Raw genomic sequence first — 16,251 nt, 5'->3', positions numbered from 1 at the left:
AAGGAAGCAATTCTGGGATAGTATTTTTAACAAAGCTACTGGAAATAGTGGAGCAAGTTTAGTTATTTGGTTTTACAACTGTGTTGCCCTAAACAGATTTACCTGCATCCCTAACCAACTGTCCAGCTAGACTCAGGCACTTCAGTGAACATATATCTGGTATTGAGTTGTTAAAAAAGGAGTTTGACATCTGAAGTTAAGAACCAGGAGTGTTATAATGAATATATTACTAAGTGTCTCATGAGAATGCCTTGAAAATAAATGAGTGCAATTTTAAAATAAGATTCTCATTTTCTTAATGGAAAGTCTTTTTGCATTTCTTTTGTACATGTTCTATTAAGATATTCACATACCATAAAATTTACTTTTTTGAAGGGTACAGTTCATTGGATTTTAGTACACATTTGCAGGTTATGCAGTATAACCACTACCTGATTCCAGAACATTTTCATCACCACAAAACCTTACCTCCATCAGTGGTCTCTCTCTAGTTTCCCCTTTCCTCAGTCTCTGGCAACCACTAATATTTCTATCTCTTTGAATTTGCCTATTCTGGACATTTCATATAAATGGAATGATAAAATATGCAGCTTTTTGTGATTGGCTTCTTAACATAATGTTTTTAAGGTTCATCTATGTTATAGCATGTATCAGTACTTCATTCCTGTTTATTGCCAAATAATATTGCATTGTAAGGATACAGCACATTGTGCTTATCCATTCATCAGCTGATAGGCATTTGGATTATTTTACTTTTTTGGCTGGTAAGAATATGCTGCTATGAATATTTGTGTACAAGTTTCTGTGTGGACATATGTTTTCAGTTTTCTTGGGTATATATGTAGAAGTAGAATGGATGGGTCATATAATAACTCTGTTAAAATTTTTTGAGGATCTGCCACATTGTTTCCCAAAGCAGCTATGCCAAGCTTGTCCAACCTGTGACTTGCTGGCTGCATATGGCCCAGGATGGCTTTGGATGCGGCCCAGCACAAATTCACAAACTTTCTTAAAATATTATGAGATTTTTTTTTTTTTTTAAAAAGCTCGTCAGCTGTCGTTAGCATTAGTGTATTTTATGTGCAGCATGATAATTCTTCTTCCGATGTGCCCAGGGAAGCCAAAAGATTGGACACCCCTGAACTACATAATTTTCATTCCATCAACAATGTATAGAAGGTTGCAGTTTCTTCACATCCTCTCCAACAATTGTTATTGTCTTTTTCATTACAGTCATCCTCGTGGGATATATTGAATTGCGTTCTCCTAATGACTAGTTAGGTTAATTAAGTATCTTTTCATGTGCTTATTGGCCATTTCTCTATCTTCTTTAGATAAATGTTTATTCAAATCCTTTGCCACTTTTAAAAATGGGGTTATTTTCATTTTATTGTTGAGTTGTAAGTGTTCTTTATATATTCTGGATACTAAGCTCTTATCAGATTTTTTATATGTATATTTCAGATATATTTATATTTATATATCATATATATATATATATTTGCAGGTATTTTCATCCCACATGTTTTTCTCCCCCATTAGTATCAGGAAGAAATTCAAGAACTTAATGAAGTCGCGAGACATCGGCCACGGTCCACGTTAGTTATGGGAATCCAGCAAGAAAACAGACAAATCAGAGAATTGCAACAAGAAAACAAAGGCAAGATACGTTACTTTTTGACATTAATCCCATTTCTAGTCTATATTCCTAAATCGTATTTATTGCTCTTTATCCTGTCCCACATATGAACGTCTGCCTGCTTGACATCCTCTTAGATTCTCACCCTCAATATCCAGTTAGCACTGCTGTTGTTAGCTATGAAATAACCCAGCTTCATTCTCTGCAGTCCCACTGCATTGGCCCCCAGATTAGATGCTCAGTCTCTTGCCTGAAATGTCCAAGCTGATCTCCCTGATTCCAGTCTCTCTTCCCCCTTCCAGTCTGTCTTCAACATAACCATCAGATTGATATTTCAAAAATCAGTCTGATCACGTAATTCTTTTGCCTAAGAACTTTCATTATATACTTATTACCTTTTACAGGGTCCCTAAAAATCAATTCCCAGCCTTTTTTAAAAAATCTTCTTCCCACAGCTTTCTTCACTGTGAACTCTTTGCTCTTGCCAACACCAATCACTTCCTAAACACGTCATCTGTTTTCATGCCTACCTGCTTAGAAGGTCCATTCCTTCACTTTTCAACTGAGGGAACTCACACTGTACTTCTACAAAGCTTCCACCAGTTTCTTCCCATAGACATCTCTTAAATCTATTTGACTTAACACTCCACTCTGCACCTACCACATTCTTGTTTTCTCTACTAGACTCTTGAGGTCTGTGGCCCTTTGGTATTAATATAGAGGGAGCCTTGGCCGATATTAATTGCTGTTTAGTACATCTTTGTTGAAATGATTCTCAAAAAACAAGCTTAAAATATTCAAAAAACTAATACGGGACTTCGTTTGGTGTCTCTTATTGTTATATGGCTAGATTTTTGTGCATTGTGTTTTCTTTTTAAAATGTCCTGTTCATAAATTGCTTAGTGGAAGAGAATATTTTGTGTACTTTTAACTCAAGTTGGAATAAAATACAATATTATTCTTGATAGAATTGCGTACATCTCTGGAAGAACATCAGTCGGCCTTGGAACTTATAATGAGCAAGTACAGAGAACAAATGTTTAGATTGCTAATGGCTAGCAAAAAAGATGATCCGGGTATAATAATGAAGTTAAAAGAGCAGCACTCCAAGGTAATCCATTCTATAAATGTGACCTGAAATGGAAAAGAGAGACGATTGATTATTCTGTGTTCAGATTTTTTTTGAAAAAAATCACAGGTATCTAGTAATGGCATTTTAACATGATGTTGAATGTTTCATCTTTTTAATTGACATTTTCTCCTTTTTCTTATTTTTCCATTTCTTGTTATATATCATTTTCTGTTTGATTTATAAAGTCTCACTGTTTCTTAGAAACTGTAATTTGTACGTTGAAAAATAAATTTTATTTTGGATATAAAGGTAAGTCTGGTCTATTCAACATTATTTTTGTAGGGCTATATGCTTTTAAGAAATATTTCTTAAAGGGCTGGGCATGGTGGCTTACGCCTATAATCCCAGCACTTTGGGAGGCCAAGGCAGGAGGATCACTTGAGGCCAGAAGTTCAAGACCAGCCTGGGCAACATAGCATGACTCCATCTCTTCAAAAAGTAAAAAAATTAGCCGGGTGTGGTAGCACATGCCTGCAGTCCTAGCTTCTCAGGAGGCTGAGGTGGATAGACCACTTCAGCTCAGGAGTTTGAAGTTACAGTGAGCTACGATCATGCCATTGCACTCCCATCTAGACAACCGAGTGAGACCCTGTCCTGTCTCTTAAAAAACAGAAATTTTTTTAAGAAATATTTTTTCTAATAAATTTGTGTATTGACTTCTCTTGCAAAAACAAAAAATAATGGAAACCTTTTTTAAAATCTGAAAGCAGTTTAATGTAGATTTTTCTTAAGACTGTTTTCTGAATAAGGCTAATTCATCCAGACTATGAATGATCTTGTTTATTATAATGGAAAAAACATGGGGTTCAGGAGAAGAACCAACATAGTAAAATTTTGCTCCCTTGCCCCAGTATTATATACCAATTGACATCGTTTTTTAGAAACAAAGCTGAAGTAGTTAGAAATTAGTGTTTTACCTGCTGTTCATCCCTTTGTCATCCCTGTGTCTATTCCCTTTGGTATGTCCCCATATTTTATGGCAACTGCTATGAAGACAAGTAGAATAATCCTTTCTCACTTACATTTATTTTAAACTGAGTTTTAGTTGCTGATATGAAATAAAAATATTAAACTAGATTGTGGAAACTAGACTGTTATCTGTATTAGATAATGGTGAGCTGACTATTATTATTACCAATATTATTTAAGAAACAGTGATTATGAGCCTTCTTTTCCCCATTTGTTACAACAGAAATAGGAAAGGACATATTTTCATATTTCTCTATTATTGAAACACATTTTAGATTCTTTAAAATACTTCTTCCATTTTGGTGCTTGTAGGTGTTTTTAACTTATTAGTAATTAATTCTATTAGAATTAAATACCTATCAAATAGCTCTTTATATGCCTTTATTATATTAGAAAACCTAATGATAGGTACCTCTTGTGTCAACCAGTAAAATAATAAGTTAAATTAAAAATTTGTGTTTAATGTTGTCTAATTATGCTATTCATCTCCTAATCAAATGGCAATCCAGGGATGTTTAAGTGGTGATCTTTTGAATACAAAATTTAACTATTGTTAATGAGACCATTCTAAAATCATTTAAATTTAAAGGTATAATAATAACTATAGTAACTAAGACTTTTTAAAGGCACTAAAAGGAGTTGACTTAATATTATTTGTAAGATAAATGTAATCCTGAGAATTTCTGAAGGGTTTGTATGTTTTATAACCTAAAAATAAAATGTTAAAGATCTAAAGGGAAGAATACCATTACAAAAAAAGTGCTTAGAATAAGATAACTATAGCTTGCAGGTCCCATCTGGTAGCAACTATGACAGAAGCAAATGTTTTCTAAAATATATTAGATTTTACTATTCACCAGAGCTGGTTTATTAATTAGTAAGGTTAAACATTTCCTAAGATAGCTGTAAGCCATCCTTTTTTATTATGTAGATTGAATTCTTCATCTAAGTTCAGATGATCCTTGCCTCCCATAAAATGACTATTCAGTTATTTGTTATTAATTCTCACTAATACATATTAATGTTTGTGATTTTGATTTTTCCCAAAAAGGAGACACTTTGACTTAATTAAACAAACATTAATACTGGCACTGGGTTAGTTATGGGAAATAATAAGATGAATGTACAAGCTTGCAGTATAGTGGGAGATACAGACACAAACATAACAATCTACTATAAGGTAGGGCGTGATGAATCCCAAAGTAGATGAATTGTTACTGGAACGCTAGAGGGAGCAATATTAACTGTCATAAGGAAAATCTGGAAAGGTATCAAGGAAGGGAAGAAAGTCTGTCTCAGTCCAGCCTTGAATTAATTATGGGCAGGTAGGTAAACAAGCAGAAGTGGGTGGGTGGGCAGAGAAACTTGTATAATAAAAGCACAAAAAGTATGGCATTGTAGGGTGTGTTTAGGTACTAGTGCTCTGATATGCCTAAACACAAAAGTAATTTTACAACACATTTAGAGCTAAGAAACAGAGTTACACATGACAGCATTTTGGATTGGAGTAAGAGATCCTTTTGAGACTGTTATAATACAGAACTTTGCCCTTAACTAGAAGTTTTTGAGCACATACTTAAAAAATTAGTAGAAAGTTTGAGAGCTCATTTTTACCCAAATACTAATTTTCATGTTATTTTTGAACAGATGCCTTTTTGGAAATCTTAAAAAAGCAAACATTTCAAACAGTTGGCTAACACGCATGAACTAACACTCATTCAGTTTTTAAATTACGGATGATATCCGTATTAACATTATAATGACTCTGTACTACAGATTGACATGGTACATCGTAACAAGTCCGAAGGATTCTTCCTTGATGCATCTCGACACATCCTTGAAGCACCTCAACATGGACTGGAGAGAAGGCACTTGGAAGCAAATCAGAATGTACACTAAATAAACAGTCAACTTTTGGGGTGTGGATGGAAGGGGGGTCCATTTTAAAAGTTCTTTTACATTGAATTTCTCTCCCAGATTAGATCAGCAAATAAATGAAATTTATTAAAAGAATGTTGTGTCTTTAATAGCCATGCTGTTCAGTGTAGAAACTTTAAATCTCTCATTAATTTTCTGTGTATTGTATCATGTACAGCCTGTTAGATATTTGCAGGTTTTATAGGTTATTCAGTCCAACGCTTTATTTATTTGCTCTTGTTAGTTGTTGCTGTGAAACAGTCATTTCCTTTCTGGACATCAAAGATATTTTCTTGGCATTAATTTTAAACTGATTTCATAAGGTCAAAGTATTAAATGTTTTAATTCGGATTGTGGATAGTTTGTAGTCCTTTGATTTTGCAAATGAAATTAAAATGCCTTTGTTTAGATGTTAGGATTAAGAATAGTAGTGCTCTCTCCATTGTGTCTTAATTTTTTTTTAACTCACTTGTGGCAGGTCTTTATTGAATAAAGGAGGAATAAACCTAGACAGGGAGTTAGAAATGAAAGACATTTCAAGACAGTTCAAGGGTTATGTTGGTAACACTTCTTGTCTTCCAGACAGTTTTGAAAGCACAGATCTTGCCTCTTGTGCTTGTTAAAAAATCCGTGATACTTCTCTGAAGATTTTATAGTTAAATAAGTGAACCATTACCCTGGCCTTTTATAAAAGTGCTGTCCTATTTGAAGTATTGGGTTTTTTCTCATGATGAGCTTTGTTAGACTTGGTACTGAAAAAATCAGTAGTTTTTTTCCTTCTATTTTAAAGGCAAAGAAATACTTGCTTCAGCTAGGCGTGGTGGCTCATGCCTGTAATTGGGAGGCTGAGGTGGGTGGATCACCTGACGTCAGGAATTGGAGACCAGCCTGGCCAACATGGTGAAACCCCATCTCTACTAAAAATACAAAAAGTTAGCCAGGCGTGATAGCGGGTGCCTGTAATCCCAGCTGCTCGGGAGGCTGAAGCAAGAGAATTGTTTGAACCTGGGAGTGGGAGGTTGCAGTGAGCCGAGGTCGTGCCATTGCACTCCAGCCTGGCCAACAAGAAAGAGCGAGACTCTGTCTAAAAAAAAAGAAATACTTGCTTTCTGTGTAGTTTTTTAACTTAGGTCAGTGCCATAGGACTGACCAAATCATAAATTGAGGATGCTGTTGGTATTCAAAGTTTTTACTCATTACCCTTACTCAGTTTGCTGCTGCAATGATCTGTACTTAACCTGCTTTTACATATTATGCTTCCTTGACAATGGGAGGAATTTTAATGGTTAACTTGCAGAATATGACAGATACTTGTCTTAATATCATTCTTCCTACCATAATCTAATTCAAAACTATCCAGTATAACTTTCTGAAATGATTGGAATGTTTTTTATCTGTGCTGTCCAGTGTGGAAGCCAGTAGCCACATGTGGCTGTTGAGCACTTGCAGTGTCACTAATGCATTTGAGGGACTGAATTGTTAATTTTTAAAAATGTATTGATTTTAATTAAGTTTAACATTGTTTTGGACAGCACAGATTAGCCTTTTAGAGTACCTTCTTGCTGAGTACTAGCAGTGTATAGGTTTCCCCATGAAAAGGACCTACATTTTTGTTGGTTAAGAGGTTATTAAATGTGGTTTGCCAAAGATACTACTTCGTCATTTCTTCCAGGTTATTAGTTCCGTGGGTTTCTTGGAGTACCGTTAAATCCTTTTTACAAATATATATATACACAACTACTGAAGAGACTGTTTATTTGGGGAGTTATTCACTTTTATATTTAAGTCTTAGGCTTAATATGATAAAATATCTCTCAGTTGCTGCGAATAACGGTCTATAGAAGCTGTTCATTGAGAAAATGATTATTCTCGAGTTTCTGTTGATTTTAAACCTTTTTTTGTCTGTCTCTTTCACTAGACTGTAAGCTTCTTCAGATCAGGGGACATGTCTTAACAGTCTTTGTATTCCTGTTGTTTAGCATAGTACTGGCACACTGGCACATCATAGGTGTGCAAGATAAGAAAATGAGATTGGAAGAATTTATGCTACTTGCTGCGCCTAACAAATGTGGATGTCTGTATTATACTGATACTATATTTTCAACAGTTAGCAAAGAAGGCCATTTAATATTTTAATACTAAAAAGCAGAATTGTGCTCATTTTATTCAATACTTATCATATACCATGCACTAGATAGTAGGTGGATGTAAAGATGCAGTTCCTGCTCTCAAAGAGGATTATGACCTAGAAAAGGTTACAGATTGGATTGAGATAACTATAGGCCTGAACAATACAGAAAAGATTTCTAAATCATTGAAGACTTCAGAGAGGAAAAGAGATTGAATGCGTCGGCAATTTTTATCATTCCCGTTACTTTGAACAATAGTGTATGTAAGTGCAAAAAAAAAGAAAAAGTTGCCGATCATTGTGGTGAGAGGAATGTAAAATATGAGTATTTTTCTTGCTGCTAGGTTTAGTTATATTGTGCTGCTTATTCTTAATTCTAGTCCTAACAAATTTGATTTCAAAAGCACATCTGTGGTCAACCGACTTCATTGTTATTATTTGTTTTATTCATATTAAGTGACAATGTAAGAATATTCATGTTAAGTGGTACTGCAGATTTTATAAAAAGGAGAGGATCCAAAAATAAAAAAGTATTTTGCTGATTTCCAACTCCCATCCCTCTTTTTCAGGAACTGCAAGCACATGTTGACCAGATAACTGAAATGGCAGCAGTAATGAGGAAAGCCATTGAAATTGACGAGCAACAGGGTTGCAAGGAACAAGAACGAATATTTCAACTTGAAGTAAGTTTTACATTGCAAATGTAGATGAAAACTGTCCATACAAAGATTTATGCCAGAAAATATATCCCATTTTTAAATATATATTTACTCTTCTTGGGTACGGGTAATGTTCTCCTGGATGCTGTCTATGTGGGCATATTATGCAAGACCATTTATGTGGTGATGCAAGAATCTAGGATTATTAGTAACTTACAATATACCAGTAATGTAGAAAATTGATGTTTCATTCTACATTGCTTATCTTATGAAGTGAATGTACTTCTTCAATTGAGTCATTTTTAAAATTTTGTTTATTAGAGATCATAGTGATACAGGGAAATTTTTTTTAATCCACAAATATTTAGGGGCAGTCTTATTTTTCTGGGGATTCTAAAAACCTTTGTCATCTGTCCTTTATTTTGTGACAGTGAAAGTACCAGTCTCTGAATAACTGAAATCAGTACAATAGACTTTTATGCCTTAAGAGCTTCATTTTGAAATCATGGCGGGGAACCTGCTTTAGACTACTAAAATTTAGAAAGTGAGACTGAAGATAAAGTGATAGAGAACAAATTATGAAAGGTTATTGTTAAATGTCTACAAATTTTTTTACAGTAACTAACCAAAAGGAGGCCAGAAAGCAAAGTTATTTACCAGTGCCAGATTTGGTCACTTACTTTCCTTCTTGAAAAATATCATCAGCTACCCCTACCCTGCTGCTCTCAAATGCCAATGAGCTAAATTGTCCTACATTCCATGCTATCATGGAAAGTAATAAAAATACTAAAAATTACTAGGAGATTCTAGCCTATTCACTGGCTTTATGAGTTTATATAAAAATAAATCTAGATGTTATTTTCTTCGTCTCTAATGTGATTGTAAAATAAGGCAATTTCTGAGCTTCTATTTACAATTATAGCTGCTTAAGTAAGAAGGCTTTGCAGTGGTGGAAGATGTTGAACACGATTCCTAGCTGCATAAGTGTTCTTTAGATTCAAGTTGCCAACTGCATATATCATTGAGTAGATTAATGCCAATTACAGAACTTGCTTATTTGTTATACCTTCATATGTTTAGTTTTTCCTAACATATGTTTGTGCTGTTGTAGCTACCTTGTAGATGGTGACTGCATCTTTGTTTTTGCTTGCCTTTTAGCAAGAAAACAAAGGCTTAAGAGAGATCCTTCAAATAACTCGAGAATCATTTTTGAACCTAAGGAAAGATGATGCGTCAGAAAGTACTTCTTTGTCAGCATTAGTGACCAACAGTGATTTGAGTCTGAGGAAGAGCTGAAGAGTTCTGAGTCCGTGAGCTTCTTACATGGCTCCAGATGGTCAAATAAGTGAATGAATGAATGGACAGAAAATTCAATCCTTTATTTTTTTCTCTGTAAATATGTACAGTGCACGGGCTATGAGATAGCAACAAAAAATGCATAGTTAATGGTCATAGACTTTATTCCAAAACATAATTGGAAAATAGAAACTGAGCCATTGCCAAATGGTAAAGAAATGAAAAGTTTTCACAGTGACTACTGAATATACCAAGAGCTTTTGGCAGTACTGCTGGCTTTCTGGGTGATTAATTAGGTAAACTTGAATATTCCCAATAAATGTTTGAGAATGCATAAAATTATAGCAATTTAAAAATATAAATTTTTGCCACTGTTTTGTGAACGGAGGATTTGTACGCTAAATTTCATCCTTATTTGGCGTCAAAGTTGATACAAAGTTTATGTACCATGAGACTTCTAGTGATTGCCTACTTCCACATTTATTTAAATTTTTGTGAAAGAAAATACAGTTTTAAAGGCTATAGGAATGTGTTATATGTACCTTAAACAGATAATTTAATTTTAGCAATTTACCATAACTGATACTTAGCTAACAATTGTCCATAACTTGTTTAAGTGTAAGAAATACCATTTCAGGAATGAAAAAGAAGGAATACTACTTTCTAAGAAAGAAGATCTTATAACAGACATATTTAGTAGGTTAAACTACTCCTTTGAAAGAATAAGTTTTGGTTCAAAGTCAATAATGAAGATGAGATTTGTTTTTCTCTTCTCTGGCTGATTTTTAAGGATATTATGTAGTTCATTTAGTTAACAGAATTGAAATGTTTGATATGGCAAGATAGGTATGGTAATTTCAAAGTGAATTGGGAATTCCTCTGGCTCATAGAACCCTTTTTTTTTTCCTTTAAATATTCTTGAGATACAAAAAAAAAAGTAAATAAAATTTCAAAAAAAAAAATTCCAGATCTGTTTTTAAGCTTCATCTGGTCCTCATAACCTGCAAGATTTTTCTTAAAACCTTTCAGCTGAAAGTGGGGATAGAGGTGGAGTAATCTGTGGATTTCTTTCTGTTGTCTTTTAAAATGTCAAATATATAATATGTAAATTTTTTAAAAACCACCAGATACAGAAATGTGCTTTAACATCAGTTGAAACCTAAATTTTCTTATGTTGTGGTGATTGCATTAAAAAGGGATAAAAGAAGAGTGTCAAACATGATTAAATATATTGTACTCATTTATGTTGAATACATATTAAAATTAAGACAAATGGAAAATTATACTTTGAGTATATAATTTGTTAAATATTACTTTATATGGTAATTTTATGTATAATTTCATATATTGGTAAAATTCAAAACTACACTTGAGAATTTTTTTATCTTAAGTTTGGGGTGAGTGGGGTGGATGAGACTGATTGAATAGAAAAGGGCTAATGGCCCAAACATTATATAGATTTCTTTTTTCAGTCAGAGGCCTTATTTGATATTTTATAAATAAATGACAGTTTTTATTAAACTTTTTATTGTTTTTGGGAAAGTATTCCTTAATTTAATGACACATTCATTCAGATACTTCTTATCCCTGCTAATAAAGGAAATCTATTTCAAGCTACACCATTGAGATTAAGTCTGAGGCAGTTCATTGAGGCAGCTCTACTATAAAAGCTTATTTGATAAATAATTATTTTTGTAAACAAGTTGGGTTAACTTATTCTTCGTCTTTTTGCTTGGATATGAATTTAAGGTCTTCATGTTTAAAGACATTTACTTTGTTATTTAGTGACACATTTCCATCCTATTTGTTTTTTTTTTTTTTGGTTGTTGTTAAACAGAACCTTAAGTTTATGTTTGAGGTATGTACTGCATAGGAACCTATTTTATTATTAAAGATGAGTGATTAAAATTGGTATGGTCTCCAATTTAATTTGAAAAGTGCTTACCCTTATTCTTATATATGGTTTAATTTTAAGGTTTTTTGTTTCTTCTTAGTGCAAAACTACTTAGCAGTGACCTCTATCTGTATTCCTTAGGAATTAGCAGCTTCTTAGTGTGGATCCTGCAGAATTTCTTACCATTTGTAGTAGGTTGAATCATGTCCCCTAGAAGGTAAGTCTAAGTCCTAACTTGATACACCTGGGAAGGTGTCCATATTTGGAAATAGTCTTTACAGATGTGATTAGGGGATCTCAGGATATAATTACCCTGGATTTTGGGTGGGCTCCAAACCCAGTGACTAGTGTCCTTACAATAAGAGAGGAGGAGAAATGAAACACAGACATAGCAGCATGAGGACAGAGGCAATGAGTTACGCAAGGACTGCTAGCCCCCACCAGAAGCTGCAAGAGAGGCATGGAATGGGTTCTTCACAGGCTCCAGAAAGGACCAAGCCTGGTTGATTTCAGACTTCTGGCCTCCAGAACTGTGAGGAAATAAATTTCTGTTGTTTTCATTCACCCAGCCTGTGGTAATTTGTTAGAGTAACCCTAGGAAACTAAGACATCTATTATTTATCATCTATCAACTATATTTTTATTTTATAGAAGAAAGTTCTTAAAAACCAATTTATAATCTCACAATTTCTGCTCTAATTTTATATTCTTTAATATCAAGGTGACTTCTAAAATTTTGTAGAAATAAATTGCTTCCCTGTAATCCCAGCACTTTGGGAGGCCGAAATGGGTGGATCAGTTGAGGTCAGGAGTTCGAGACCAGCCTAGCCAACATGGTAAACCCTGTCTCTACTAAAAATACAAAAAGTTAGCCAGGGATGGTGGTGGGTGCCTGTAATCTCAGCTACTTGGGAGGCTGAGGCAGGAGAATCGCTTGAACCTGGGAAGCAGAGGTTGCAGTGAGCCGAGATCTCACCATTGCACTCCAGCCTGGGCAATAATAGTGAAACTCCATCTCAAAAAAAATAAAAATTGCTTCAATGAAAAATGGACAATCGTAGATCCATAATTTTGGTGGTCACTACCTTTTTTCATTGTCAGAGTGAAATAGAACATTTTTTAGTAAAATACTGATGAAGATAATTTCTAATTGGAATTTGAGGAGACACTTTCCTTTTACCTCTCTGGCTGCTCCTCAGTCTCCTTTGTTTCTTCTCGCTGACCTCTTAACATTAGAGAGCCACTGGGCTTAGTCCTGATACCTATTCTGTGCAGTGTCTCTACTCACTGGTGATCTCACCCAGTCTCATGACTAAATACCACCTCTATGCTTGATGGCTCCTAAATTCACAGTTCCAGCATAGACCTCTCACCCCGGATTCATGCAGCTGTGACTGTCAAAGAGAAATTTTAAGCTTAAGATGTCCAAAGCCAAACTCCGAACCCCCCAGAATGCCTCCATACTCTTTCCCATCCTGTTTGATGACAACTCCATCCTTGCAGTTGCTAACGCCAAAAACCTTGGTCGCAACTTTGACCACTTTCTCATATCGTGCATCCCATTCATCAGCAAATCCTGTTGTTGGCTCTTCCTTCCAAATAGATCAGAATCCTACCATTTCTCTCCTCCACTGCTACCCCTGGTCAAAGCTACATTATGGTAGTGTTAAAGTATACAAATTGGATTCAACCTAAATATCCTACAGTAGGGGAATAGTTAAGTATCAATATTCACTCAATACAGTTGATTACAGTCTATGGCTTGAAGATGCTAGCAACAAGAAGAAAAAAGTACCTAAATTTGCATTAAAAAGCTTAACATAAATTACACATATAATTACAAATATGTAAAAATCAGATGCATACAGGGAAATGTCCTGAAGCAAACAGCATCAGTATTCTTCCAGCTAATTGTACTGTTTGCATTAGCCAGTCAGTTTCTGATGCCTATAAATCAAGCATTTTTGTAGCTACCATTATGGAGTTGTAATTTATTCATCAGTTCCCCCAACTGATGGATATTTAGTTTGCAAAGTTTAATACAAAATAATGCTGCAGTAAACATCCATATACATAACTTTATTTATTGTACTTTCTAGCGTGCAAATTCCCAGAAGTTTGTTCGGTCATGTTTTGTTATTTTTTAAATGAAAAAATAAATGTACACTGTTAAAAATCTTAGCATACTAAAAAATTTACAATTCAGAGTAAACCTCTTCCTACAACCTCTGTCTTTCCAGAGGTCATTATAAGTTTCTTGTGAATCAGAAAACCTGTTAACCAAAAAAAGTGACTGAGGCAAGTGTCTTAAATCAGTAGAGGTTTATTGAGCCAAAGTTTAAAGACATGCCAGAGAAAAAACGCAAGCCACATGAGCATCTGTGACCTGAGCTTTCTAAAGAGGGTTTTGGAAACTCATTATTTAGGGGAGAGAGCAAGGAGGGAAAAGGGAGAGGGGTTAGGCAGTGAGGCAAATGATTACATTCTTGTGAGTCTCTGATTAACGCTCAGTAAATCTATGTTTCATATAAGATAAACTGAAAAAAGGGAGTAAAGACTCAGTTATTCATCTGTCTCAGGGTAGGCAGAAGAGTGGTTGATTTTGTCTCATCCTTATTCTGTACCTGGGAAGAAAAGCTTGTTATCAGCATTGTCAGTGTGAGATTTAACAAAACTTGGTTTTAAGAGTTAAACTTAGGTTGCAGACCCAAGGTTACAATTGGCATGTGTTGGTTTTATAGCTCTCTACAATGAGAAGGGGAGGCCTTGAGGCTTCTGTTAATATTACTCCCCCTCCTACACGGGACATACTTGGTTTTGGCTACTCCTACTCAACCTCCAAGTTTCAGCTGGAATGTCACTTCCTCAAGGACTCCTTCCTTGGCATCCCACTTTCTAGCCCTATCCCATTATACATTTTCATTGCATATGATACATCTTGTGTAACTATTTTAGTATCTGTCTCACACTCCAGTCCCAGACAGCAAAGACCATGCCTGTGTTTTCCGTCTTCCTAGTGCTCAAGGCAATGCCTGGCCAGGAACTCAACAAATATTTAATGAGTGAATGTGAGATCTAAGTCAAAGCCTCACTATCATATATATATAATTTTTATTATTTTTTTGAGACAGTGTCTTGCTTTGTCGCCTAGGCTGGAGTGCAATAGTGCGATCTCAGTTCACTGCAGCCTCCACCCCCCGGGTTCAAGTGATTCTTCCACCTCAGCCTCCCAAGTAGCTGACAGGTATGTGCCATCATGCCCGGCTCATTATTTTTATTATTTTTTAGTAGAGACGGGGTTTCACCATGTTGGCCAGGCTGGTCTTGAACTCCTGACTTCAAGTGATCTGCCCACCTTGGCCTCTCAAAGTGCTGGGATTACAGGTGTGAGCCACCATGCCACTCCTGTATAACAATTTTTTAAAAAATCTTAAACTTGATCCAGACCTGCCAACCTCTCCAGTGTAATGATTACATGGTAGTCCCTGGGTAAGTCCAGAGTTCCCACTAACTTAAGCCCCTCTTTGTGTCAATTTTCATAAAGAGTGGTCCTTGCAAATACAATGGCCAAATTGCCAAGAGGCATTTCAATCAACAGTCAGGGTAATGTGTATTCTTTTGACATAACAAAATACCACTGACTGAATGGCTTAAACAACAGAAATAGTTTCTCACAGTTCTGGAGGCTGAAGTCCATGATCAAGGTGCAGCAGGGATGGTTTCCTCTGCTTGCAGATGGCTCCCCTCTTACTGCTCTTCACACGGTCTTTCCCCTGTGAGCACATGCACCTGGTGTTTCTGTGTCCTAATCTCCCCTTCTTACAAAGACACTAGTCAGACTGGATTAGGACCCACCCTGATAGTCTCAATTTAATTTGAAACCTCTTTAAAGGCCCCGTCTCCAAATAAGGTCACATTCTGAGGTACTGGGTGTTAGGGCTTCAACATATAAATTTGTCTGGGGGGCACAGTTTAGTCTATCAGCAAACCATAGGTAGCTGCCCTCCCAACAAGGGCTGGGATGCAATGGGGCTGTGCCCTAGAGCAAGGCCCTGTTCTCAGGAAATTAGAACCAAGAACTCTGGGTTTGAATGGATGTTACTAACAGGTATTAAGTACATCACCTAGGAGTGAACTTCGGACCAAGTTTCTATTGTGGAGATATGGATATTGGAAATGTTAAATATTATGTACCAATCATTTGAAATAAATGGTCCATTACTTCAGATAATTAACTTGGAAAAACATGCTTTCACAGTGTAAAATTGATAATTTTCAAAAAGAACAATCGTAGCAATACTTATATTAGAAACATCCTATCAATTTGTTAGCAGAAGAAAATAGAAAATACCTGGTTTTACATCTGCATCATGATGAGTGTAAAGCACATTTGGATAAGGAGTCAGGCATCCCAGTTTTGGTCTGAGCACTGTTAGTTGATAACTCTCTGACTTCATATCATTAACTTAAGAATTTCCTCAGATATTAAAGAGGTCAGTGAACATGACCTCTGAAGTCCTTTGAAGGTTTAATATTCTAGCAATTTCTTTGTTGGAATCAGTTTTCTATTTCACCTGCTATAGAAAACTCAACTGGCTTGTGGTACAATATACCTAG

At 35.3% G+C, this 16,251-nt stretch overlaps 1 protein-coding gene across 2 annotated transcripts in view; it reads left to right on the top strand.

Moving 5' to 3' along the window:
• The window catches only part of FGFR1OP2 (FGFR1 oncogene partner 2), a 29,981-nt gene extending 18,329 nt beyond the window's left edge, over positions 1–11,652 (top strand). The window contains exons 3-7 of one of the 2 annotated variants that reach the window (XM_019038772.3): positions 1,543–1,660; positions 2,608–2,750; positions 5,517–5,630; positions 8,355–8,468; positions 9,603–11,652. In XM_019038772.3, coding sequence (XP_018894317.1) covers positions 1,543–1,660; positions 2,608–2,750; positions 5,517–5,630; positions 8,355–8,468; positions 9,603–9,740 — 627 coding nt within the window. In that variant the 3' untranslated portion in view covers positions 9,741–11,652. The remainder of the gene's footprint in view (positions 1–1,542; positions 1,661–2,607; positions 2,751–5,516; positions 5,631–8,354; positions 8,469–9,602) is intronic. The other variant, XM_019038773.2, reaches the window with a different exon arrangement.
• The last annotated feature ends 4,599 nt before the right edge of the window (positions 11,653–16,251 follow it).

The sequence above is a fragment of the Gorilla gorilla genome, chromosome 10, assembly GCF_029281585.2.
Source record: "Gorilla gorilla gorilla isolate KB3781 chromosome 10, NHGRI_mGorGor1-v2.1_pri, whole genome shotgun sequence".
In the NCBI taxonomy this organism is placed as follows: Eukaryota; Metazoa; Chordata; class Mammalia; order Primates; family Hominidae; genus Gorilla; species Gorilla gorilla.
This window is presented reverse-complemented; position numbering and strand designations above follow the sequence as displayed.